We start from the raw sequence: 27,967 nt of genomic DNA on the forward strand, positions 1-27,967 counted from the left end.
ATGGAGTGTAGGTCAGTACATGTAGATACAATGTATTTCAATATAAAATCACTTTGGGAAGTATAATTGGGTACAGTGTACACTGTACAAGTATAGTGCATGGTATAAAAAGTGAACTTTGATTGGAGAATCAAACAAGGAAGTAGAAAGTTGAAAAAAGAAGCCACAATTAAGCTGGAATTATAGCTCATGGCATATACATGACAATCTCTTTCAAACAGAGTTTTTGTGACTAGTATTTTAAGTGCATGAGATTAGGAACAACAAAAATCACATTATAGTGTAAATCTTCTTCAGATATTTGAAGGGATCGTACAGTTCTGGTTGAGACCTAATTTCAGGTTTCTAACATTTTTAAGTGAGATAATGAGAAATCTCATATGAAATATGAAAGAGCATGCAATTTTATGAGGAATTCAATGTTAATTTGATAAAAATTGGTTTTGAAATGGCCAAGATATCCAAAAAAGAACGATTCTAGTAGAGTGTGGGACCCACACTTTGTAACGATCGCTTTGTTTTACTTTGGTTTTGGATGTTTCAGTTATTCCAAACCCGATTTTCATCAAATAAACTTTGAAGTCCTCTTAAAACGGTAGGCTCTGTACTATATCATAAGTGTTTTCTTGGTATCTTGCAAAAATTTAAAAGCCTAATTCTCATTTCAACCAAAACTGTACTATCCCTTTAAATATTATAGCTTGTTCAAATTCAGAACAGATAGCTTTAATATTTATTTGTACTATAGATACTGTGAAATCAATTGTCAAGTAAAGCCTCCTACCCCCCCCCCCCCCTCTCTCTCTCTCTCTCTCTCTTCTGGGAAAAACAAAATCAAATGTTTCATCGATGGTAAATTACAATGTGATTTTTTTTTTTTTACAACTAGACAGAATATTTTAACAGACAATCATTGTATATGTATTACAGTTTATGGGCACTCATATTCATCATACTATCAAATTCATTGTACATGTACGTGTATTAAAGTTATTGAACAGCTCTTAAACATACTGTAAGATACTTTAATATTCTTCTAGAAATTAGTTTCCAGTTTACAAGTACCTACTTCTGTAGCTGTAATGCAAAACTGATTACCCCATTGTTGTAGCATATCTCATACACAGCTCATAACACGCGATACTGTCCTGTTGTGCTGCGTGAATTTTCATGATGATTTGCCACATGTACATCATTTGTACAGAAACTGTTCATAATACTGTAACTTCTGCGGAAAACTGCTGGCTTACAGTATAACCATTATCAATGTCTTTGCCATTACATGAATTTTTCAGTGTACTGATTGAGCTGAATTGTGAAGCCCTAATTAGTGTGCAAAGCAGACTCACCACAAATATCTCCAAATGCCTGTGCAAACATTACATGTCTACGATGTAGGTATGGTAAATTGGACGAAATAGTGTATCTTTTGTAATTTCCATGTAATGAATTTATAGTGTGAGTGATGCCATAGAACTGCCGACTTGCAAAACAACAGTACGTGGCATTCAAAACTGTTCCCACACAAAAGTATGAAAGTATGTTCCCATTGTACTTGTATGTGGTGACAATAATTTTTATAAAGATGAGCCCTTTATTGCTTTCTCATTTAAATCTTGGAAGAAAATGTGCTGTGTGCTACAAATAGTTTGTAGGTCTCACTTCAATAGGCCAATATTCAATGTGAAGAATAAAATAATTTAATTTAACAGAACACTCCATGAAACACACAACGTCAGTATAGAAAGAATTAGTCTTCTGTGTTTAATTAAAATTTCTACAATGCACATTATGATACATACATGTTATACTGTGTATACATGTAAGTATCAAAACTAACTTGTTCTTTAGTCCAATGATTTGCAAAGGTTGTTTTGTATTTGTGTGTGTGTGTGTGTGTGTGTGTGTGTGTGTTTATTTCTGCTCAAACTCCACTCAGAGGTCATTCACTTAATACAAATTTTGTTTCACCACTCAAATACATGTATGATAATTAATGCATTTTCTACTTTCTATTTTTCCTGCACAAAGATAATGCTTTAACTAGGTGCACTCGGAATTTAAGATTTTTTTTTTTGGTTACTTTTTTTAAATACCTGTACATTATATTATGTCAGGCGTCTTTTATGATGTATGCATTGTACTTTGTAGAGTAGGGACTCATCCTAATCAGCCACACCTGCAATTGTCTTCATCAAGCTGGTAAGGCTTTACATCCCATATAAAGTGGATATTTTCACGCGACTAATTTTTCACGCTTGGCTGGGTGAGAAGAGTTTTGCATGTTTTTAATTCCGCGGAATCAAGACGTCACGCACAGGAACATATGGCAAGCAAAAATATTCGCGGGCTTTTATTTTCGCGCTAGTTTCTGGTTGCGCGAAATGCGCGAAAATTTCAACACCGCGAAAGTTTCCACTTTTACAGTACTTAGTACAAGTGTATATTATATAGTATTGTAGTATAGTATAATGTATAGTATATAGTATTATAGCATAGTATAATGTATAGTATTTATAGTATATAAAGCAGTCCCCCAATTTATTGTCATTGATCTTCTTTGTTTGGGGCTTGGGCTGTTCCATTTCATCTCCTGATGTGAGACCAACAGTAAGCCTACTGACTGGGAGGATACAGGGACATACAGTAGCGTACAGTGTATACATGTACACTGTACGTGCTCAGTGTGCCACTAAACAATGTGAATTGCTTCAATGCATCTATTCAACAGTCTTGCCCCATAGGAGCACAATACATGGGACCACGCCATCGTCATCCAGTGTCAGGGGGAAATCCCCTCAGGTGCAATTCTTGTATTGGTCTTTCAGTATCACAGATCAATCAAAGGAAAACATGCAGGGAACCAATTCACAGTTTGCATATAACGGGGCGAAGTCTTGAATCTGAAAGTTGACACAGTTTGACCTTCATCAGGGCAAGACCAAACCTAACAGGATACAGTGCAGTCTGTTCACACGCACACAATTTCTGCAAAGGTCCCATTTCCTCTTTCAAAATACAAACAATGTATTAGATTTACAATCATAGTGTATATTTAGTGGTGAAAGGTAAATCTTAGCATCCATGGTGTGCAATAACAGTCATTGTAGAACACTTGTGTTGGATATCAATGTGCACATTCTACTGGACAAAAACAAAAAGCAGTTTAATATACTGCTGCAGAAATTCACTTTGAATTTTATACACGTATCAACAGCTTTCTTTCTATACTACGTGTAGATTGTTACCTCTGCCAGGGGAGGAGGTGATGTTTTCATTACCGTTGGTTTGTTTGTTAATACTGGTTGGTTGGTCGGTTTGTCCGTGTGCACAATAATTCTTTGAATACAAGTTGTGAACGGATTTGGATGAAACTTATTGGAAAGGCTGAGAATGGCACAAGGAACAGATGATTAAAATTTGGTAGTGATTCAGAAATTTCTATGGATCTACTGTATGAAGGATTTTTCTATCTTGCCAGGTACATGTAGGGTCAATGAACGGAAAGGAGGTCAAGCTGCGCATTTTTTACATTTTAGAGTAGAGCTTGGCAGAGGTCTGCTCTCTAATAGAGTGCTTCTCTATGTTTTATTTGAAATTTAATGGTGTTACAGTAAAGTGCAGTTTCATTTATCACTTTAAAGCCTTCGTAAATGGTTACTCCCAGCATATTGTAAATGAACACTCAAGAAGCATTGTGCACATGGTAATTTCCAATTGTTGATTCCAAAACAAGAAACAATTGACAGCTGAACAAACGGAACAAAAAAAAAAGACCCTCGCATTCTCAGGATATTCTAAATTTGTATGATGAATCACATTGTAAACATAGATTATTTGTGATTCTGGTACAAAAAGTTGTGATATGAAATGCACCCTTTATATCATAAAATGGATTTGACAACAACTTCAAAGTTGAGAATGATTGCCAGACTTACGTTTGATTTGAATCCATAATGCTATCTTTACAGCATCTGTAATATCTGTATGTTCTATAAGACCTATGAATCAATCGCAACTCTAAACACGCTGTAGGACAAGGCCTTGGTATTAAACAATTTTAATGTTGTTTATAAACAGTACAAGGCCAGGGCCTCTCGTCTCAATTTCACAACATTTGATGTACACAGGCACAGTGTAGAGCTACTGTACAATGTACAAGGTTGCATAGTATTAAAATGTGAGTTTCATGCATGTCATAAATGTGATTACCAGACTAAAAATAAAAAATGAATAAAGATTATACGCTTGTCTGCAATGCCATTCAAAACATGCATCTGTAGCAAGACCATATTTTGCTCGGTAGCGGACTGTAAACTTGTCTGAAACCCCTTCCGAAAGTGAATCGAAAGTTGCAATTGTGGGGTCTGTCCAACGTCTGAATGTAGTGTATGGAAGATGGCAACAGGCCAAAGAGAGTGTCTATAAAAAGTATAGAGCTCTAGAAAAAGCTTGAAGCACCCAGGCAAACCAAATAGGATTAATTACTGTACATCCACATGGCCTGGACAAAACAATGGAACCATCATTAATGTACAGTACGTGCTTGTACTGCAATTAACATGCCAAAGTGTTTTAATATGAAATGCATGCTTTGAATGAAGTTCTTTTAAACAGGACACGCAGAATTGCATGATGTGGTATAAATTGGGTTGACTCTTGACTGGTATTGTGACTGACCTTTTAATCTCTTCTGATTCAATATGTGACCGTGCACCTCAAAACGAACATAAAGTCGCACACACTGATTTTGCGCGAGGACTGAAAATAAGTAAAATGGGTCAACCTAGCCGAACTTGACTTTTTCATATTTTCTGAAAGAGCGGGTCTTCTTTACATTATGCTAAAATTTGGTATCATAAAACGGGCAGGAAAGTGTGTTTTTTAGCAGTTTATCTCGCACATTTTTAGTAGAATAGTGTGATTAGGTGTGTCTTTGAATCCCTTTTTCATTTCTGAAAAAACCTTGTCCACACTCTTCACTTCCAACTCTAATAACTTTTGAAAGGATAGAGCTACTGCTTTGAAAGTTGGCATTAATTATGGACAGAATGTGTTAATGAGGCATGCTTAATTTCACTTTAATGTGATAATCCCTTCATTGTTGTTACTCTGGTGGTTTACTTCCTGTTTTTTGTCCCATTCATCGCACAGCCAGCACGGTTTGGTAAAGATTAAGCGCTTGAATAGACACTGTACTTCAGAGCCTCTTTTCTCAGTTCACACTTTTCCTGAGTTTGTGCTGTCTTTCCAATGTAGGTTAGGAGAGTCCATTTGAATTGAGTTATACATCATTTTAAAGCTTAAAGTCTGCTCTTTCAGAATATGGTCTTAACTAAAAATTCATGTCTGGCGACTTTTTGTTTGTTTTGAGGTGCAGGGTCACATATGTTCAGGGAATCCTTGATTTCAATTTTAAAATAACATCTGTAGTGCAGTGCTATTACGTACCGGTACAGATACACTGTACTTTTGAACACGGAACTCTCTATCTCTGTCTAAAAACTGCTTGTGAAAGAACTACAAGGTAAATACAATACTGTATACGCTATATATTTCGCGGGGGTTTTATTTTCGCGAATTTCGCGAGTCGGGAGCTATTCGCGAAATTAACAACACACGAAAATATTACCTTCCAAAATGAATCCCTTGCCTTGATGATACGAACATATTTCAGTACAGGTGTACTAGAATACCATGTCACGGCTTACCGAACAGACCATACTGGCTAAGCTTGTTTACGCACGTCCACGTCTACTTACGAATACTGTAGAGAGCCAATCCATTATCGCAAGGAGACCACTCGTCAGAAATCTAGCGCAATGGACTTAACCACTTCAAAAATGTTGAATTCTAACTTACTAGTTCGCAGAGTTTGGCAAGTCTTTTTCATGCAGTGTATAACTAGTTTCATTCTTATACGCTAGTAAAATTCACACTTTCTTTGCCACTTTATATTTTTTCTGGTCCCCCAATCGCGAATTTAACCACTCGCGAAAATGTGTGACATCGGCAATTCGCGAAAATTTATGTACGCGAAAATTATAGCGTATACAGTACACTAGGTGACTGATAGGCTAAACTATTAAAATGCAAACTTGCACATAATTCAGAAGATTCAAAGCAAAACTGGTATCTCTCTCTGATTTGGCAGCTTCTGTTGATCTACAGTAGGAAGACTATTGAAACGGACCACATTCCAACAGGTGTCGTTTATCTGTTTCCTCCAAATTTGGGGTCCAGAGCTACCAAGTCTCACGCATTCTGCGTGAGACTCAAGCATTTAGGGGCCATCTCACGATCTCACGCATGACACCCATTTTTCTCACGCATCGGGCGAAGTCTGCAACTTGGGCCTATAATAAGGAGCATAGCTCAAAAGATTACTAGCAAAGGGATAGTTGCAATTGAAGGAATATTTCCCTTTTATCTTGTTACGACCAAAATCACTCCGAGAATGATCGCACAAAAGAAACAATCAACTGATGTTCAGGCGGTTTATTAACAGTAATATTGTGGGTACAGACTGGTAATCGGCGTCATATCAGTACAACAATGATCAATAGAAACAATTACAAATCGGTAATGGGATCACTTACATGCATCCAAACTATCACAAAGTCGCTACAGTTCCCTGGTAGTGTCCAGATATGATGTTCGATGCACAAATGAATGATCTGCGATGCACCGATGAATGATTCCTGCGACGTAAATCCAGAGGCACAGGTTACAATAGTCCACGGTGTAGATCCGGGGTAAAATCCACGATATACGTCCACGGCGAAACGTGCAGAGTCCAAATGTTGTGACGACCACGTCCAGTTGATGCGTTGAATGATGATTCACTTTATATTGTCCAGCTATGAATCCAGCCCGTCACAGCTTTGCCGTAGCAATGTCCATTGACATTAAAATATGGAGTCCAATGAAGGCACATTAATTCTCTGCAGGCAAAAATGTCTCCCAAGCCAAGTATCTCCACAAACATAACAGGTCAGCAGGTAACACAGGACTGACTATAACAAGTCGCTTCAGAGCCAGAAGTGACGTAACTCTCAGAGCAGAGGTGTTGGGTACTCTGCCTACTGCAGAATTTCTCTAGCTTATATACTATCTATTCACCCCTTCTAGCACATTCTATAACTCTCTCCAACCTACTAGCCAGTCTAAGTTCCAGGAAACCTGGATGACTCACTGCCTAACTATGTACAAAACATCACTGCCAAGAATAACTACCAATCACATTGGGCTACAGGGACAGTGCCTCACTCAGCCAAATATGTTAGCACTTCCCAGAACTTTCTGGAATGGGTGAAATCATTCTAGATTGAGTGAGCTATAATGTATTTCCTGTTACATGCATGTACTGTATAGCTACATTGTATACCACCTAGAAAATTCTCCACTTATCTGGTCAGCCTGTATGTACTATATTTATACCACATAGAATGTTCTCCATTAATCTGGTCAACCTGTGTACATACACATTAAAACAATCATGCATGCAGTACAACATACCTGTACATAACTACTAGTGTGTACAATTTTGTGACACCATCCCCCATGGGAAAAAGAAAGCCTTGCTGTAGCAAGGGTTTCTTTTACCTTCACAATTTCTCATTGTTATTTGCAACGAATGTGAGGTAAAGTCCAAGTCAAGCAACAATAATCACATACTATCACATGCCTTTTGGATAGCTGTATTAATTCCATGTTCTCTTTTCATGGATACTATTTACAATGATATTGCTTGGATTCTCGGAGCTTATATAATCATATCAAACTGTTTTGCACACATTAATGAATATGCTAAACACATACACTGGAAATGATATGCGGTGAAAACTTTTCACCTTTGATACTCTCTTCATGTTACACTCTTGACAGAGCGTCGGCAATTACATTGTTTTTGCCTGCCACATGTTTGATTTTGAGTGCATATGGCTGCGTCATCATGCTCCATCTGAACAACCTGTTGTTCTTCATTTTGAACCGGTCTAAAAAGACCAAGGGGTTGTGGTCAGTATAGACCGTGATCTCCCCTTTGCTATTTGTCAAGTACACTTCGTATTGTTGGAGGGCAAGGATGAGACTGAGAGCCTCCTTCTCAATTGTGGAGTACTTCTTCTGGTATGCGTTCAATTTTTTGGAGAAGTAGCTAACTGGTCGTTCAGTGCCTTCTTCATCTTCTTGGAGCAAAACCGCTCCTACTCCTACATCGCTAGCATCTATTGCCACCTTGAATGGCTTTGCGAAGTCAGGAGCTGCCAAAACAGGCTCATTAGCAAGGACTGCCTTTAGTTTCTCGAAGGCTCTTTGACACTCATCAGTCCAGGTGTACTTTGCCTTGCCCTTCAGCAGGTTTGTTAGGGGGGTGACTACAGTGCTGAAATTCGGTACAAATTTCCTGTAGAAACCAGCCATGCCCAGAAATCTGAGCAACTCCTTCTTGGATTGGGGGATGGGAAAGCCTAGTATAGCCTCTACCTTGGCTTCTCTTGGCAATACTTGTCCCTGACCGACTACATGCCCGAGATACACCACTTTGGCCTTTGCAAATTCACTCTTTGCCAGATTAATCACCAATCCGGCCTCCCTGAGTCGATCAAAAAGTTGCCGCAAGTGTGTAATGTGCTCCCCCCACGTGTCACTATACACAAGGATGTCATCAATGTATACTACACAGTGGTCAAGTCCGGCAATGATTTGGTTTGTCAGCCGTTGGAAGGTGGCTGGAGCATTTTTCATGCCGAATGGCATTACTTTGCATTGGAACAAGCCATCTGGTGTAGCAAAGGCAGAAATCTCTCTGGCTTTGTCGGTCAAGGGTACCTGCCAGTATCCCTTTAGAAGGTCTATTTTACTGACATATGCAGAATTTCCGACCCTGTCAATGCAGTCTTCTAGTCTGGGAATGGGGAAAGAGTCTGTTTTCGTCACGGCGTTTACCTTGCGGTAATCAATACAGAATCTTTGAGACCCATCCGGTTTGGGTACCATGACGATTGGGGAGCTCCAACTGCTTTTACTCGGTTCTATTATGTCATTGTCTAGCATGTATTGAACCTCTTCCCTTACTTTTTGCAGTTTGCTTGGGTTTAGTCTGTAAGGGTTTTGCTTGATAGGGTCAGCATCTCCTACATCGACATCATGTACAGCCAGAGGGGTGCAGCCTGGCTTGTCCTTACACAATTCTTCGTACTCGTGTAACAGACTAGTCACATCTTTCCTCTGATTTTCAGGTAGGTAGTTCAGTGCCTCATCTACTTTCCCTAACATCTCTGAGTTAGACAACCTGGCACTAGAGGGCTCACTTCCATTCTCATCTCGAGCTTCTCCCTCTTCATCTACTTCTTCTACTACCACCTGAGCTACGCCTACCGGCTGACTAGCCTTTCTCTCATAGTACTCTTTCAGCATGTTTACATGACACACCCTCTGATCTTTGCGTCTGTTTGGCGTACTGATCACATAGTTCACATCATTGAGTTTCTTTTTGACACTGTATGGGCCACTGAACTTGGCTTTCAGTGGTTCACCTTGTATGGGCAGCAGTACAAGAACTTTGTCACCTGGGTTGAAAGTTCGGGCTTTGGCATTTTTGTCTGCCTTTTTCTTCATAGAGTCTTGTGACACTTTCAAGTGTTCCCTAGCTACCTCACAAGCCTTTGAAAGCCTTTCACGAAACTTTGACACGTAGTCAAGTAGGTGGACCTCATCATCCTCAGTCATGAATTTCTCTTTGATGAGCTTCAGTGGGCCCCTAACTTCATGACCGTACACCAACTCAAATGGGCTGAAACCCGTCGACTCATTTGGGGAGTCCCTCGTTGCAAACAGCAGGAAAGGGATGCCCTTATCCCAATCCTCGGGATACTCCTCACAGAACGCCCTAATCATTGTCTTTAGGGTCTGGTGGTAGCGCTCCAACGCACCTTGGGATTGGGGATGATAAGCTGACGACTTCAGCTGCTTCACACCCAAACGATACATCACCTCTTGAAATATGCCTGACATGAAATTTGACCCTTGGTCAGACTGCACTTCCTTGGGCAACCCATACCTAGTGAAAAACTGCACTAGAGCATCTACCACAGTCTTAGCAGTGATATTTCTCAATGGGATAGCCTCTGGAAACCGTGTAGACATATCCATGATTGTCAAGAGGTACTTGTGACCCGACCTAGTCCTAGGCAAAGGTCCAACACAGTCGACTAGAACCCGACTGAATGGTTCTTCAAACGCAGGAATCGGAATCAATGGCGCCGGCTTCACCGAATGCTGTGGTTTACCAGCCACCTGACATGTGTGACAAGTCTTGCAAAACTCAGCCACATCCACATTCAACCCCGGCCAATAAAAATGCCTCATGATCCGATCCTTTGTCTTTCTGACGCCTAAATGGCCGCCAACAGGTAACTCGTGAGCAATCCTCAAGATCTCACCGCGGTAACTAGGAGGGACAACAACTTGACGGACCACCGTCCAATCCTCATCAGCTGGCCTATGGGGAGGTCTCCACTTCCTCATCAAAATGCCATCTTTGACATAATAGCACTCAGGGACCTTTTCAGCCTCAGCCTCAGAACATGCCGTCTGAGACAAGCCTTTCAACTCAGAGTCTGCCTGCTGTGCTTCAACCAAGGAAGACTTGCTAAACAGCCCATCACTGTTAGCCTCGGAGCCTAATACAGCAACCCCATCATTCAAATCCTTGAAAAAGGTTTCTGCCAACCAAACACCGGAATTCTCCTCCACATCAACAGAATCCGCATCATCTTGAACAGCTCTACGAGCCTGAGACCTAGTCACAACACAATCTGGGAAAATCCCAGGAAACTCCTCCTGCAACTGCTCAGTTTCAGCAACCACCACTGGTTTATCCGAAACAACTGGAGACACAACCACCTTATCCCCAGCCAAGTCATTCCCCAACAAGAAGTCAATGCCTGCCATGGGCAACTCAGGAACAACTCCAACAGTCACAGGACCAGAAACTAGGTCACACTTCAAATCCACTCTATACAGTGGTACTGACATATAACTGCCATCAACAGTCTGAATCAAGACTTTTGCATTCACTGCACTATCTGGTGGAAAAGTCATACCACCATCCACCATCAACGACTGAGAGGCCCCCGTATCCCGCAGGATGACCACTGGCTTACCTGCCTCACCAGAGGTACATGGGGTCACCTCACCATCAAACAAAAAGCTACGATAGCTCTCATCCACCTGCTTCAGCCTATCTTTGAATTTGGGAGATTGACTTTCAACGGCCTGTGTTTCACTGAACGGGACACTGTTTTCTGGTAGGACACTTTTTGACATGACAAATCCCAAGTCCTTCTTTGTTTTGTTTTGCAACTTCCAACACTGTGACTTTACGTGCCCTGTCTTGTTACAGTGAAAACATTTGATTACATTTGCACTTGTACTGGACCCTTTGTCAGATTGAGGCTTTGGTGCCGATGAAGTTTCAGAACTCGTGCCTTTTTCAGAACCAGCATTCTTTGGACTGCTCGACTGATTTTTGTCTCTCTTATTTCCAGAGAAATTCCTGAAAGGTGGTCTGTTGTCATTTCTGTGGGTCAGCTCATACTCATCAGCCATCAAGGCTGCTTTATGCAAACTTGTCACTTTGTGATCATCCAAATGTGACCTCACACTGAAAGCAACACTCTTTTTGAATTCTTCCAAGAGAACAACCTCACGTAGGTTATCAAAGTCCTGATCCACTTTCAGGGATCTGTACCACCTATCAAACATCATTTCTTTTTCACGAGCAAACTCAACATGTGTCTGGCCTGGTTTGCGGTACGAATTTCTGAACTTGTGTCTGTATGCCTCTGGCACCAACTCATAAGCATTCAACACTGCCTTCTTGACTGTAGCATAGTCACGTGATTGCTCTTCAGAGAGAGATGAGTACACATCAGCTGCTTTGCCGACAAACACACTTTGAAGGAGCAAGGGCCAGAATTCCTGTGGCCAGTTCAAACTGTTAGCCACCTTCTCAAATGACACAAAATATGCATCAACTCTGTTTTCTTCAAACTTTGGCACCAATCGAATGTTCTTGGCCAAATCAAATTCAGAGGGAGCCCTTTCACGATTTCCAACAGTTTGTGCATGAGTCAATTCCATCTCACGCAATTTCAGTTGCTGCTCCACTTCAAATTTCTTCTGTTCCATTTCAAGTTTCTTCATTTCCAGTTCTTTTTGTTCTTTCTCCCTCTCTCTTTCCAATCTCATCTTCTCTTTCTCCATTTCCATTTCTTTCTCCTTCATTTGCAATTTAGCAAGCTCAAGCCGTGTCTGATCTGAAATTTGAGCTTGATCAGGAGTATGAATTTCTTCTTTGAGCTCCATGTGACCAGCTACTAAGTCAATAATTTCTGACTTTCTTACACCTTGTGGAACATCAACATTCAAATGCTGTGCAATAGCAGTCAAATCACATTTGCGTAACCTTTGCAAATCTTTGAGGGACAAATCTGTCCTCTGAACAAATGCCTGAACATCCATTGTACTGATTGACATTGTCACACTGTATTACACACAATATACAATTGAACAATCAACTCAACTGGTATTTTGTCTGTACCAATATTCTGGCTTCCGGAACGTTCCAAATTCTAAGTTTTGGCTTTAAATTCAATTCCCGGACCCAAGCCCCCAATTTTGTTACGACCAAAATCACTCCGAGAATGATCGCACAAAAGAAACAATCAACTGATGTTCAGGCGGTTTATTAACAGTAATATTGTGGGTACAGACTGGTAATCGGCGTCATATCAGTACAACAATGATCAATAGAAACAATTACAAATCGGTAATGGGATCACTTACATGCATCCAAACTATCACAAAGTCGCTACAGTTCCCTGGTAGTGTCCAGATATGATGTTCGATGCACAAATGAATGATCTGCGATGCACCGATGAATGATTCCTGCGACGTAAATCCAGAGGCACAGGTTACAATAGTCCACGGTGTAGATCCGGGGTAAAATCCACGATATACGTCCACGGCGAAACGTGCAGAGTCCAAATGTTGTGACGACCACGTCCAGTTGATGCGTTGAATGATGATTCACTTTATATTGTCCAGCTATGAATCCAGCCCGTCACAGCTTTGCCGTAGCAATGTCCATTGACATTAAAATATGGAGTCCAATGAAGGCACATTAATTCTCTGCAGGCAAAAATGTCTCCCAAGCCAAGTATCTCCACAAACATAACAGGTCAGCAGGTAACACAGGACTGACTATAACAAGTCGCTTCAGAGCCAGAAGTGACGTAACTCTCAGAGCAGAGGTGTTGGGTACTCTGCCTACTGCAGAATTTCTCTAGCTTATATACTATCTATTCACCCCTTCTAGCACATTCTATAACTCTCTCCAACCTACTAGCCAGTCTAAGTTCCAGGAAACCTGGATGACTCACTGCCTAACTATGTACAAAACATCACTGCCAAGAATAACTACCAATCACATTGGGCTACAGGGACAGTGCCTCACTCAGCCAAATATGTTAGCACTTCCCAGAACTTTCTGGAATGGGTGAAATCATTCTAGATTGAGTGAGCTATAATGTATTTCCTGTTACATGCATGTACTGTATAGCTACATTGTATACCACCTAGAAAATTCTCCACTTATCTGGTCAGCCTGTATGTACTATATTTATACCACATAGAATGTTCTCCATTAATCTGGTCAACCTGTGTACATACACATTAAAACAATCATGCATGCAGTACAACATACCTGTACATAACTACTAGTGTGTACAATTTTGTGACAATCTTTCAAAATAAGTAAAAAATAGTCAACCTAAGTATGCACCTGATCGCACCATTAAGAGCTAAAAATTGAGAAAGCTCCCTACCGTGGGAGGCCACAGGGGGAAAAAAACCCTCCCACACCCTCGCTCGCGCGCACATTCGCATGCCGAGATGCTGAGTTATGAAAATTTTTTTGAACTTGGCATCCCTGGAGGTCTCATAGCAAACTTATCCTCTCAGATTAATGTCATTCTGTTTTCTTGATTGTGAAAGAAAAACAATTTATTCAATTTCATGTCATATACAATTGTATTTTTGGCAATAAAGAACTCATCTAGTGTATGAAGGACATCATATCTAAATTCATTCACAGTATTAAAGAACAATTATGTGATGAACAGACTCAGTAATCCACAGGGTAAAGATAATCTCAATGATCATGACAATTAAATATCAAACACAGCACATAAATCCTATACAGACTGTAAACAATTTGACAACAAATTTTAAGATTTTCCACACAGACACTATGGATTCAATGTTCCAATGCATGCAATGTTGAGCAAAATTTGCTATTATACAAATGTATACACTTCTGCTTGTGATACAGGATGGAACTTTTGTTGTGTATTTCATTCTGTCAACATATACTACATTGTACATGTTGTACATGTATACTGTTTTTTCCCTATTTGAATAGTATGATCACAATCTCTTCTAAAGGGGCCTGCTTTAGAGACTGCAGCCCCTAACCGAGAGACTGGTAATAAATATTCTACACTGAATAAACACCAAGTCATTTCTGTGGACATGGCCAGGAATATTGTGGTCTGTCACCAGCTCAAACACATGTTTGTCCATCGATGATGGATGAGTCGTGCGCCAATGTTATATTTAGATAATTCCTTCCTGCATTGTCATTGCCAAAAATATTGTTTACCCTGTCAGCACAGTAGGACTGAAGAGTACATTCATTTGTTGGTTTCACAGCATTCTGGATTTAGCAAGAATATGAAGCTCTCCTTAAAATACACTGCATGAACAAATTGCATCATCGGGCACTATTACAGGATACAAACTAGATTGTGTAGAGAAAAGAATAAAGTGATAATTTATTAGTCTGAGAGATCCTGCTGTTCCACAACGTACTTCTCAAATTAGAGGATTTCGCTCAAATGTAACATTGTAAATGTACAGTTCAGAGATAGAAGACTCAATTTCAGAACTCAGAGCTCTTTTCTGAGCATCGAGGGGTGCGTTTATCAACTCACTTAAGGTTTCCGAACAACTTTCATTTGGGCAGTTCATAATTATGCAAAGCTGTTTTGATCACAGGGTTAGAAACAAGTTTCTGAAACACCACAAAAAAAAAATGTGATCACAAACATTTTCTGCAGCTCCTCACGTGATAAGCACAAAGTTGTTTTGAAGCTAATTTATAGCTCGGACTTGCCCATGATGACAACCACTGCCAGCTACACATCTCCGCACCTCGGGTAAAACTACACAATCAAGCTACATTGTACATCATCAAGCACCCCTGATTCCGCCAACCCCATGAACAAACTTGAAACCACAGGAACCACAGTCATCAATGTACTAACTCATACCCATAGTGTTATCTAAGCCCTACCACTTCTGGTTCTAGAGAAGATTTTTAAAGATTCCTTAACGTTAGGGGGTTTGGGCCCCCTGGGGGCCCCCCAGGTGGGCCATGGTGCCTATTTGAACAAATTGAGATCCTACATGTATCCCCCTAGGGATGTTATACCAAGTTTGGTGAAAATCAGACATGGCAATCTCAAAGTGAAGATGAAAATGTACAATTTAGGCCCCATTAGGACCCCTCCCCTGGGTCCCAAGGGGGGCACCCCTGATTCCCCCATGAACAAACTTGAAACTACAGTCATCAATGTACTTACTCATAGTATCAACTAAGCCCTATCACTTCTGGTTCTAGAGAAGAAGATTTTTAAAGATTCCTTAATTTTAGGGTGTTTGGGCCCCCCTGGGGCCCCCCCAGGTGGGCCATGGTGCCCATTTGAACAAATTGAGATCCTATTCCCCTGGGGATGCTACCTGTCAAGTTTGGGGAAAATCGGTCATGGGGTTCTCAAGAAGAAGATGAAAATGTAAAAAGTTTACGCACGACGGACGACGCACAACGGACAAAGAGCGATCGCAATATAGCTCACCTGAGCCAAAGGCTCAGGTGAGCTAAAAAAGAACAACAATTTTTATTCTGAATACTTTGTGGTACATGTACATGGACATTTTAAAGAACACCGAAAAAATATCAATCATAATGGATGTACAAATATGTGTAGCATCAAGACCACCAATGCACACATACACTTGTAGCCCTTTTTAATAAACAGTCCCGAGTATTGTTAAATTACTTTTTTTTCATCCTGAGGCAATTAAAATATGTACTGCAAGTCTGTACCATGAACACTTGTACACTGTACCTCCACGGGATCACAGTGCTATCCTGTAGATTAAGAAAAGGTCCTGTTGGTGTTCTTAAGAGAGAGAAAATGGGGCCCTCTATTAAAAAACAAATAATTTGCCCTATTACAGAGCACTACATTTATATTAAATCTTACTTGAGAGAGAGAGAGAATCATATTTCGAAACATGTTTTGAGATGCAAATGAACACGGTTTAAAATGTGATTTTTGGGTGCCGAGTCATAACCATCATAAATATGTATAATCGCGATTCAAATGTTGACTGCTGCTTTGCTTTGAACTACAAAGGAAGTAGAGGTCAACTAGAAAGGTGCATTCTTTTTTGTAACCAGCGGTGCATATACAGTGTAAATACTGGAAGTTGACCTGGACAGCTCAGATATTGTTTAAAAACACATTTCAAAACAGCATTGCACAAGTTTATCTACATTGTACTTGCAGAAAGGTGATCATGTTTTCAAATGTGTTTCAAATTGCCCTTCTTTTGGCAAGCAATATCTAAGATATTCCATCAAATTGAAAACTAGGTTGCATTTAAATTGATGAAAATGCCTTTAAAAAAAAGTGATAAAACCATCCTTCCACATTTTGTTTTTATTTCTTTATAATTCTTTTTCTCTTTTTTCTTTTTTTTTTTAGCTATTAATTTCCTTCTCATGATTGTACTGACAAGCTTTTCGTTTGAGCAATTCGAATTTAGCATACAAATGCTTGAACACAATAAAAATTTTAAAAAAATCAACCAGCCCACAGAGATAATGTATAGCTGTACATGTACACACTCCTAGACATTGAACTACAGACTGTATAGTACTATTAAAACAAACAAAATTCACAGTGATGACAGAGCCTTACAGTGGCCTATTGTTTGATAGCATTCTTGCTACGCTGTACATTGCTCTACTAACAAAGCATTCCCAGGTACCCAGTCATAGAAGAGCTGGCTGTACAATTGTACAGACTTTTTGCTGGACCCTGTCTGTGGAGGTTCAGAGCAAAGAATTCAAGTGACATTCGGTTCAAGTGTCTTGAACCGGGAACCTCGAAAGCATGAATTCATTTCAACTAAAAAGCCTCTTCTGCTATTGCCCTATCTAAAGGGGAATGATGTACATTGTACTCAAACATGTGGACTGAGTGAATACTGAGCAATGCAATTAGCCCGTTGAGGACGAGTCCCGAGTACAAAGTGAAAACTCGGGCAGTTGTCTTAATGGGAAATGCGTGTTTATAGCAGAATCAAACTGTCCTCAATGGGTTAGGAGAACACATTTGATCAGTGAATTTTTAACGAAAATTTGACAATCCATTCAATAGATACAGATAAATTTTTGAACTTTTAGTGCAGCCATCACTGGATGAGAAGACTGTGAAAATCTGTGACATCCCTGCACTTCTAATGAACAACTATAATGAAGAAAATATTCAGAGATGTAAAATACACTTTACGTAAAATGTAATTTTTCTGAAAAGTATGGACTATCATATTCTTGGCTTGTACAGTGTACACGTTTTGTAGCTACACAGCCCAGTCGCTGTAAAAACGTGACAGGGCTGGTACCAGGATGGGGCACACCAACAAAGTGAACACAAAGCAAACATGCCGATCAAGTTGAGTTTTGATACAATTTTGTCATCTTAAACTCAATTAAGGCAATCTTCATTATTTAGACAAGGGGACTTTTCATGTCTATGTTATCGATATTGACATGTCTTACACAATTTACAACTACACCGAAAATGAATATTATATGCCGCGTGTGCGAACAGTACATCGTTTTTCACTGACAACCATTTTGAATAATCAGGAGTTCACGTGATCGGGGTACACTAAAGTGCAGTTCCGATCACGTGAACTCCCGATGTACAATGTACCGTTGCACACGCTGCATACATGTACTGTACAATCTTTGTTTTCAGTAAGTTGTAATTTATGTCAATATCGACACAAACACAGACAGGAAGAGAAATTAATGAAAATTGTTAGGAGTTTGAAGTGACAAAAATGATGTCAATCATCAAAACTCAACGTGATTGGCATGTTTGCTTTGTGTTCGCTTTGTTGTTGTGCACCATCCTGGTACAGACAGCCCTGTCACGTTTTTCAGCGACTGGGTTGTGTATAATTTATAGTTAAATGTGAAACCTGAGTGATATTGATGTGACGTACTGTACAGGCTATATGCTTGCCATGCACCCATGCCCAGATCTATTGCAATACATGGTTTTGGTTTGACCTTAGAAAGTCGTAGCACCAGCTGAGCAAGGAGATACTTTTTGTACATGTAGTCATTATTGACATTTGATCTTACGTTTTGTTTGCTGATTTTTTTTTTTAGCCCAGGGTGTCTTATGAATAGAGCACTCATTTTTCATTATTACCTCCTCCGCCAAGGGAGGAGGCGATGTTTTCAATACCGTACTGTTGGTTTGTTTCTAGCTGTTAGTAAGTTTGTCCATGTTCAAAATAGCTCAAAAAGTTGTCCACAGATTTGGATGAAACTTGCAGGGAAGGTTGAGAATGACACAAGGAACAAATGATTTAAAATTTTGGTAGTGATTCGGAAATTTTTATGGATTTCAGGAAGGATTTTTGATATTTTGGCAGGTAGGCCGTAGAGTCAATGAAATCGGGAGTTCATAAAGCTGTGCCTTTTTTAGGTTTTCATACGCGCACTAAAGTGTGTGCTCTAGTTTCTACTAGGGCAAGGTGGACCATGCAGCTGAGGGTTTACATGTATGACATAACAAAGGCTTCTATATGATATTGGGAAATCTGAATCAGGCGATTTTTCAGCATGCATAGAAACTAGTGTGGCTCTATTGTTACGTATGGTTGGAAATCACTGATCTCTATGGCATGGCTCGACACTAACTTTTTTGTTTGGTGGCCCGATGGGGCCACCAAAATCTTAAATTTCAAATTTTGGGTGGCCCGAGAGAAAAATTTGGTGTCCCGAAAAAAACAACAATAAAAAACATTATAATCCTTTTTTTTTATGAGTCAAATATTTTAGATTTATGATTGCAAGAATTAGAAGTTGGACATATCTACCGTAGTTATGGGTAAACTCGGCCTAGCGGGTAAAGTCGGCCGCCAGCGCGCACAGTACAATTTTATGTACTGTGCGCGCTGGCGGCCGACTTTACCCGCTAGGCCGAGTTTACCCATAACTACGGTACTCATAAATAAACTTCAACAAACTTGCAACACTCACTCTCAGGCATTCATTCAGTCCTTTTCATCAATCCTTTGAACAAATTTAACTGCTAATTTCCGGCGCAAAAAGTTACGAATCTATCGACATACTTTTCAAAAAATTTTGGTGGCCCGAGGTGGGCCACCAAATTTGCCTTTTTTTGAAATTTGGTGGCCCGACTTTCATTTTTGGTGGCCCCGGGTCACCAGGCCACCGTTAGTGTCGAGCCCTGTCTATGGAAGAGCAAGATCATCGGTGGAAAGTAGTTGCTTGGCGGACGTCTGCGCTCTCAGACTTACCTAGAGTGCTTTCTAGTTATTGTTCTTATTAAATTTACTGTTACTATTATTTATGGACTTGTCAGTTTATTGACTACGTCCTCTACTAATAATATCAATACCGGGTAGTCAACAAGGCTACATGTATCGATATCATGTAAATTTGCTGTCTGTAGTTATTGATTTAGAATTGGATCAATGGATGATGATTTAGATTATTTCTGCAACTGCTTGCTTGAACCCTTTGAAGACTCGCATAACTCAGACCTCCCCGAAAGTGACAGAGAATGATCAGCAAGTTGATTGTGCCATTTGTGGTCACTCTCACAGAATAGAAGAAGAAGAAGAAGAAGATCGAAGAGTATGAAGAGAGGCACAGTAAGAAATCCTGGTCCATGCTGAGTGATGCTGTGATGCTGGTGATGTTCGCAACGGCAACGGACCGAGAGAGTGTAACAGCAGTTAGTACACCTGTCACCGGTTTACACGTTGTGGCCGAGGCCCAGGCCGAGAGCTGTATTACAGCTAGACACTGGTAACACTGTAGTAAAGTGGTAGAGAACTTACCCTGTGGAAAGTCGAGTCCCCGTCCATTCGTCTCCACAAGAGACCGCGCGCAGCAAATCGAAATGGACGAGATAATTACAACAAATCCAGCAAAACGTTCCATTCCCTTGATAGACATATTCATAAAATGTCTCGTCTCATGAATCGGAAATCCATCTGAGCAGTTCTTATTTAGAAGATCGAAACTTTTTCAACCCGGAAATATTCACTCTGCATGCATGTAGTTGCGGTGCTCCATGTTGTTTACACCATGTACTTCAGATATCCGCATAGAAAATGTGTGTGAGCTGAGCGAAGCCAGGCGGCAGTCGAGTCTATATGTACAATTTCACAAACAGTGTTGAGTGTGTGAATCGAACCGTACGCACGATAGCCTAGATCGATCCGCGATATTATTAACAACCTAATTCCGTGGGTTTCATCGATGGTTTGAACGGAAATGCCTATTTTCACTTGCGTGGTGACTCCACTGGGTGACTCATGCGAACACTGTGCTGGGGCACATAGGCAGCAGCTACAGTGGTACTAGCGAACAATCACCTTCACGGAACTTAGGTTGTTTGTACATGTAAGATAAGATGAGCCCAAAGATCTCTTTGGATGAGCCTAAGTTTACTCGTCTAGGATATTGATTGCTCGATTTCGGACAATGAGCACACTTTGTTTTTTAACAAAACTACGAAATTAGATTCAGCAGGGAAAAAAATACAAAGATGCGTGGCATAAACGGTTTTGCTTTCGGTTTACAAGTAGCATAGATTTGTTAAGATCAACGAGAATTCAGCTAAAAAGTTTCTAAACAATAGCAGAGCGAGTCATGCTATCTAACAAAGTTGGTGGTTTTTATCCCTCAACCTGATGTATAGCAGACAGGGGTTATTTAGGCAGGCGTATAAGTAGGCTCAACTAGTATTTTTGGCGAGTTATCTGCGGTTAACCAAAGTGAATCATTTTTTCCCCTCAATTGTTACCTCCTTGAAATATACGATCTATTCTTTGTTATAAAGATAATATCAATAATATACGTGGGCATGTGGCGTGTCGTTTTACCGTTTTGTTGCCTCAAACAAAACAAAAGGGCGTGGGATAATTATTTCGTGCATTCGATTTATTATTCTTCTTTATTTCAATTTCCTCTCTAGCCCACTATTCTGGCGATTTTATAGATTTATATTTTATATGCCTGTATTATCTATTAACAATAGCAGTCATTGCAGAAGGCCTAACTGCCCTATGTTAGAGTATTTAGGGCCTATGAAAACCAGCACGTAACAGCCAGCTTGAGCATAAATAATTTTATGTTTATATACTTCATAATATGATATGTGAAGAGTTTTATTGCAAAATGAGCTAAGTGAGCCATTTTTAAACATTTCAAAGTAAGTACATCATCAGATAGAGCAAAATTAAACCTTTCCAATATACCACACTTAACAGGGAATATTCTAGAAGTTATGATTAAAGATATCCTTTTTTAGCAGCTTTAATCACAAATACCTCAACTTAACAAGAATGCAATGGAGTTAGCGCTTTTTGCAATAAAACTCTTCTATATTATATAAACTAAGATTGCTATACCGTGAATGATAATAATGATAATAACAATAATAATGGAGATTAGGCCGACGGCGATATCATTGATAGACATAGGTTACAACAATCACTCGCTTACTATATCTGATATTACATGTAATATTATTATGATCATTTTGATGTCCGATTGCTGTATGAAAAAAAAAAAAATGTTGAAATGTAGGAGTATAGGTCCTATTGCTTTTATTGTTGTGGAGTCTCTTGACCTATTTATCAAAATAGTACTGCTTGTGTATATCTGATAGCATATAAATGCAGGGCCTATTCGGTATCATTGCATTCATTATCCTCGTCATAAAAATCTGCACAATATATTATACATAAGCTATTTGATAGACCGACGAATGTTGGGTGAGACGGGCCTACTATACTGATAATTAATTTTTGTTGCAATACAAAGAAAACGATTTACCACCATGACCACAATATAAATATTTAGGTCTAAAACTAATGATAACTCATACAGGACTAGAAAATAATGCCGGAATGGGATCGGGCTATAGAACCTATATTCCTTGATGGCATGTGGCCATAGCATAATCCTAAAATTCTGGGGCATTTCTAATCCTGTATCAAGATTCGTTTCAGGTCATGCTTATTCTATCATTTAAAAAAAGAGTATTGTTATAGTATCTCTCTTATTAGGGTTATCAATTCGCTGTGAGAATAAAAAGCTATTAATATGTTGCTTCAGAATAAATTCGCATGTAGACGCAGACGTACATTATGTAATACAGTGTAGTAAATCTCACATGATGTACAAACACCGATATCCATGCAGGGGCGGATCCAGGAATTCTGTAAGGGGGGGGGCGTAACTATTATTTTTGGTGCCACTTCCGGGTTTCATTTCATTTTTTTTTCTTTTTATTTCTTTTGTTTTTAATGAGTAATAAAGGGGGCGTGCGCAGCTCTTGCGCCCCCTCTGGATCCGCCACTGGATGTCAATGTGTCTGCTATGTCAAAATCGTTTTAGTCAGTAACACGTTATATAGCAACGCCTAGCACATAACCCTAGTTGTGTTACATGATATGACAATAAACAATTTCATGTAGTGTTGAAGGGTCCTATCATGAAGAATTCGCTAATATACCATGCACTTAGCATACAAGTCAAAATAAAATTCACATATCATATGTTTTTGCATACCTTTCGACACTGAATGGGAGAAATACACTCCATGAGTTCACGCAAAACAAAATCCACATTTAAAACAATAGAGGGCGCGTGCACATTATGAGTCGGGTGACAGAATGATGACCTTTTCCTTTTTCCTTCATACCTTACTCAGCACCAGTGGTCGTCGCTGTGGTTTCATAAAAACATGAAAATAGACTGAGTAGTATGTACTTACATTGTCATGCATACATGTATGTCAACCAAGGCAAGTGAGTTATCACACAATAATTATCATTATCTTTTTTTTTACATTGTTGGGTATACACGTGTCTCTCTTTCGTAGTTCAAATCTGTGTTTACTAGTATTTGTTCGTTTGTTTGTTTGTTTGTTTGTTTGCTAGCTTTTGTTTGTCTGTGTATTCTATTTTTTAAACTCACATCGTCGGTCTTATAATACGAAGAGTTTGTTTGCGAAAAGCGATAAGTCAAATTTTGAGGATTTTGAAGTACGGTCTCTGTCATGAAATACAAAATAATACCTTTTAAATGATGTATTGGTCACTATACATTTTTGAAGTTATGGTCAAAAGAAGCAACAATTTTCTTACTATTCTCTTTATTTTTCTTGACCTTTAATCGCAAATATCTTCATTTGGCAAATATGGACTTATCGGTTTTTGCGAACAAACTCTTCTGTACGTTGACTCGAAAATGAAAGTGGATTAAATCTTACCATATTATAATCATTATTATATATCAGAATGACATTTTTTTTTTTCAAACGCGCACTCGAGAATGAGCGTTTCTTAGTTTTGTATTATAAACCCAACAAAGTAAGATTTTTTTAAAAAAATCATAATTACTATATGCAATAAATTAGAGTTAAATCGTAACCGTCAAACATAATTATGCTATGCATGATTGCTTGACTTAACTTAAAACATGTTAAAGAGGCTGACTGAGCAGCTTTTAATGACTTTTGTTTTTCAGAAGGGGTGTCAATGCAGGGAGGTGGAATGCATACATCATTGTAAAACCTATACTTCACCGGCGTAGAACTAAAAAGTAGCGGGAAAAAAAAACCCGAAAAGAAAATAAAGTCATACAGGGGAAAAAAGCTTTCATGATTAACGTTTGAAGTCTGAGTAGAATCTTAATAGACCTAATTGATTTCAAATCCTGCCAAGCTCCGTTATTTTGCAGCTATTTAAAAGAGTGGACTATTTTTTTTTTTCAATCTGAAATGTACCTATACAATCGAAATCTGATACTGTTGATTACAATGATGTATTATTCCTCGCCTAACCGGAAATCAACTTGTGGGGCGCTTTTTTTTTTTTTTTTTTTTTTTTTGGGGGGGGGGGTTGTTCCTTGTGTCTGTGTGTGTGTGTGTGTGTGTGTGTGCGCGCGCGCGTGCCGGCGTGTATGTATCGGTGTGTGCGTGCGTGTGTGCGTGTGTGTGTTTTTGTGTCAAGGTGCGTTTCCGTGTTTGTTTTCTTCTGTATGCGTGCGATGCAACGACATAATCCCCATGTTCCCCAGCCTTGTGAAAATGAAAGAAGCTCTTTCAATTATGTTGATTTCTCTTTTTTTTTACATCCTTCTGCATTACTTTTCATGACGTCACAAACAGACTGCAGTAGCCTTCCGCTGCATCATAATTGATAATCTTTGAACAGTATCATTACTGGTGGTCCGATTTTCATTTCATTAATTCGAGTTTTTTTTTTTCATTTCCAATGAATATACTAAAGGTAATACAAACGTAAAAAATCTTGTAACATAATTAATATAATCTTGTTTCATTTAGGACTTAGTGGGAATGAAAATTGGGGGGGGGGGGGGGCTGCTAAAAAGCGAACTTGTATCGCAGGCTTTTTCAGTGATACGATGCCTTCTCTATACTAAAATCATCGCTGCAGACTTCATTGATCTCACTAGCAAGGACCCCGTCAAAATTCCACATGGGTGATCTCGAAAAGGTCGCATTTACAGGGATAAATGTATTATTATTATTATTATTATTATTATTATTATTATTATTATTATCATTATCATTGTTGTTGTTATTATTATTATTATTATCATCATCATCATCATTATCATTATTATTATTATTATTATTATTATTATTATTATTATTATCATTGTCTCTATCGTCACAAGATATCTCTTTGAGATCAATATCACGTCAAGTTCCATCCTGGAACCATAGACTTCTTCTTCTTCTTCTTCTTCTTCTTCTTCTTCTTCTTCTTCTTCCAGTATAAAAGTACAGACCACCGTTGGCGTATTATCGTACTTGTGCTTGTCAAGTGCCCAGATGAAAAGTGCGAGTAAAAAGATCACTACAGAGTCTATATGTGCAGTTAAAAAAGACAGAAGAGCCTTAACGAAGCCTAATCTGTAGCACCCCCTGTTTGAAGATCTGTAGAGGGTGCTTCTACTTATAAATACTTCGTGGTAAAGAGTTCCACAGTTTAATTGCGTCAGGAAAGAATGCCTTCTGATATGTTTGGGTTCTCGCATACGGGATTTGAAATTTGTTTGGATTCCCTCGTGGATGGTCCAGTGGCTGGTATGAAGTGTTCATGCGGAATGTCGATCAGCCTGTGGATTATGGAGTATACCATGCACACTCTCTGCTGAGCCCTTCTCTCCTGAAGAGTGGCCCACTGAAGTTGCTTCAAAATGTCAGTTACGCTGCTTGTGCGGCTAAAATCTCCTACAGCAAAGCCAACGTAGCGGCGTTGCACCATTTCCAATTTCATGATATTCTTCAGGGTAAATGGGTCCCACACCACGGCAGCATATTCTAGAAGTGGGAGGACAAGTGTTTTGTAGCAGAGCACTTTTTGTCTTCAGGGGGCACTCTCTAATGTTTCTCTGAAGGAAGCTGCGTGTTGAGGTAGCAGACTTTGTAGTGACATCCACATGTTTGTTCCATTTGAGATTACCCTGGAGATTGAGACCAAGGTATAATTTTGCCTTTTCAGTTTCTGTCAATGGTATTCCATGTATGCAGTAAGGTGTTGAACTCTTGATCACCTCCTCTTGTTGGTAACATGCATGACTTGGCATTTCTGAGGGTGAAATTTCATGAGCCAGTCTGTTTCCCACACTTGGAGTGCATCCAGACCCCTCCGCAGTTGTTCAGTATCTTCCTCCGTCTTGACCTTCCTATACACGATGCAGTCATCCGCAAAGAGTCGCACCGTGTGGTCTCTGCAGAGACATACTCGGGGAGGTCATTGATATGAAGAGGAGGAAGAGGAGAGGACCGACCACACTCCCTTTAGGGACCCCTGAGCAGAGCTACCAAGTCTCACGCATTCTGCGTGAGACTCAAGCATTTCGGGGGCCATCTCACGATCTCACGCATGACACCCATTTTTCTCATGCATCGGGCGAAGTCTGCAACTTGGGCCTATAATAGTATGAGCTCAAAAGATTAAAGTGATAGTTGCAATTGAAAGTATATTTCCCTTTTGTCTTTTAACATAAGTAAAAAATAATCACTTAGTATGCACCTGGTCGCACCATTAAGAGCTAAAAATTGAAAAAGCTCCCTACCGTGGGAGGCCACAGGGGGGGGGGGGGGACCCCTCCCACACCCTCGCTCGCGCCCACAGTCGTATGCCGAGATGCCGAGTCATGAAAATCTCACTCATAATTTTTTTTTGAACTTGGCATCCCTGCCTGAGAGGACGGTGTTGTATGTGATGCCACTCCTTCAAGCAGAACCCTCTGGGAACGATTACTGAGCAGACTTTGGATCCAAGTGTAGGTGCTTCCTCTGATTCCATAGAAGTTGACCTTGTACATCAGCCTACCATGGGGAACCTTCTCAGATGCTTTTGACAGGTCTAAGAGAATAACATCAAGTTGTTCACCATCCTCAATACCTCTTGCAAGGTCTTGTACAGCAAGTATGGAGTTGAGACGTGCATGAGCGTTTCTTACGGAAGCCATGCTTGGCATCACTTAGGATGTTATGGTCATCGAGGTGGTCAAGAATGCTGCTGCACACAATGTGTTCTAAGATCTTACATAAAAAAAAAATATTACGATGGATGTCAGTGAGATGGATCTGTAGTTCTCTGCCTTATATCTCTCCCCCTTCTTGAAGACAGGAACTATACGTCTGCCTTTTTCCAATCATCAGGAATGATGACTTGGTTGACTGATGCCTGAAAGAGGACAGTGAAGATAGGCGTGAGTTTCCTCGCAAGTTCCTTCAGAAGCCTTGCTTGTAGACCATCTGGGCCAGTGGCCTTGTGTATCTGCAGGTTTGATAGCAGTTTGTGAACTTTTCTTTTAGGATTCGCGCCGTCCCCAGCAATGCTGCTTTTTGGAGCGTTTGCACTCGATCAGGCACACGCACCCACATCGTCCAAGTGCCGTCGCAGCTGCAGCTTTGACGTTGTTCCGAGTGCTCCAACGACAATAGGCCGGGATCACCTTCGTTTTCATATTCCACAGGCGGCGAAGTTCTCTGGGCAAGGTCCTGGTACTTTACTATCTTTTCTTTCTCCTTCTCGGCTATTCTGCTGTCTCCGGCGGTACCGCGACATCAACGATAGTGCACATCTGTCGAGCCCTTTCTACGACGATGATATCCGGACGCCTATGCTATGTATTGTCAGTTTGAACATCGAAATCCCACAGGATTTTAACTTGGTCATTTTCAGAAACTTTCTGTGGTTCATGCATATACCATTTGCTCTCACATGGTATTTGATGTTTTCTGCAAAGTTCCCAGTGAACTACTTGAATGTGCCAGTTTGCCATGTCGTCTTTCGTACTCTTTTGGGGCCAGTTTACTACAGCCACATACGATTTTATAATGTTGCACTGTCTCGTCTCTTTCTCGGCATATCCTGCATACGGCATTCACATCTCTCTTCTGTACCTTTTCAGTCTCACTCGATAATATTGATGGATATCAAG

The 27,967-nt window shown here is 39.9% G+C and overlaps 1 protein-coding gene across 1 annotated transcript in view; it reads right to left on the bottom strand.

Annotated features, from left to right (window-relative positions):
* The window catches only part of LOC139739663 (uncharacterized), a 65,191-nt gene extending 44,601 nt beyond the window's left edge, over positions 1–20,590 (bottom strand). Inside the window, exon 1 of the mRNA XM_071650276.1 lies at positions 20,305–20,590. Coding sequence (XP_071506377.1) covers positions 20,305–20,428 — 124 coding nt within the window. The 5' untranslated portion in view covers positions 20,429–20,590. The remainder of the gene's footprint in view (positions 1–20,304) is intronic.
* Between the last annotated feature and the right edge of the window lie 7,377 nt (positions 20,591–27,967).

Source organism: Diadema antillarum, unplaced genomic scaffold (genome assembly GCF_040938485.1).
Source record: "Diadema antillarum isolate AM-2024a unplaced genomic scaffold, OU_Dant_1.0 seq00000810_RagTag, whole genome shotgun sequence".
NCBI lineage: Eukaryota > Metazoa > Echinodermata > Echinoidea > Diadematoida > Diadematidae > Diadema > Diadema antillarum.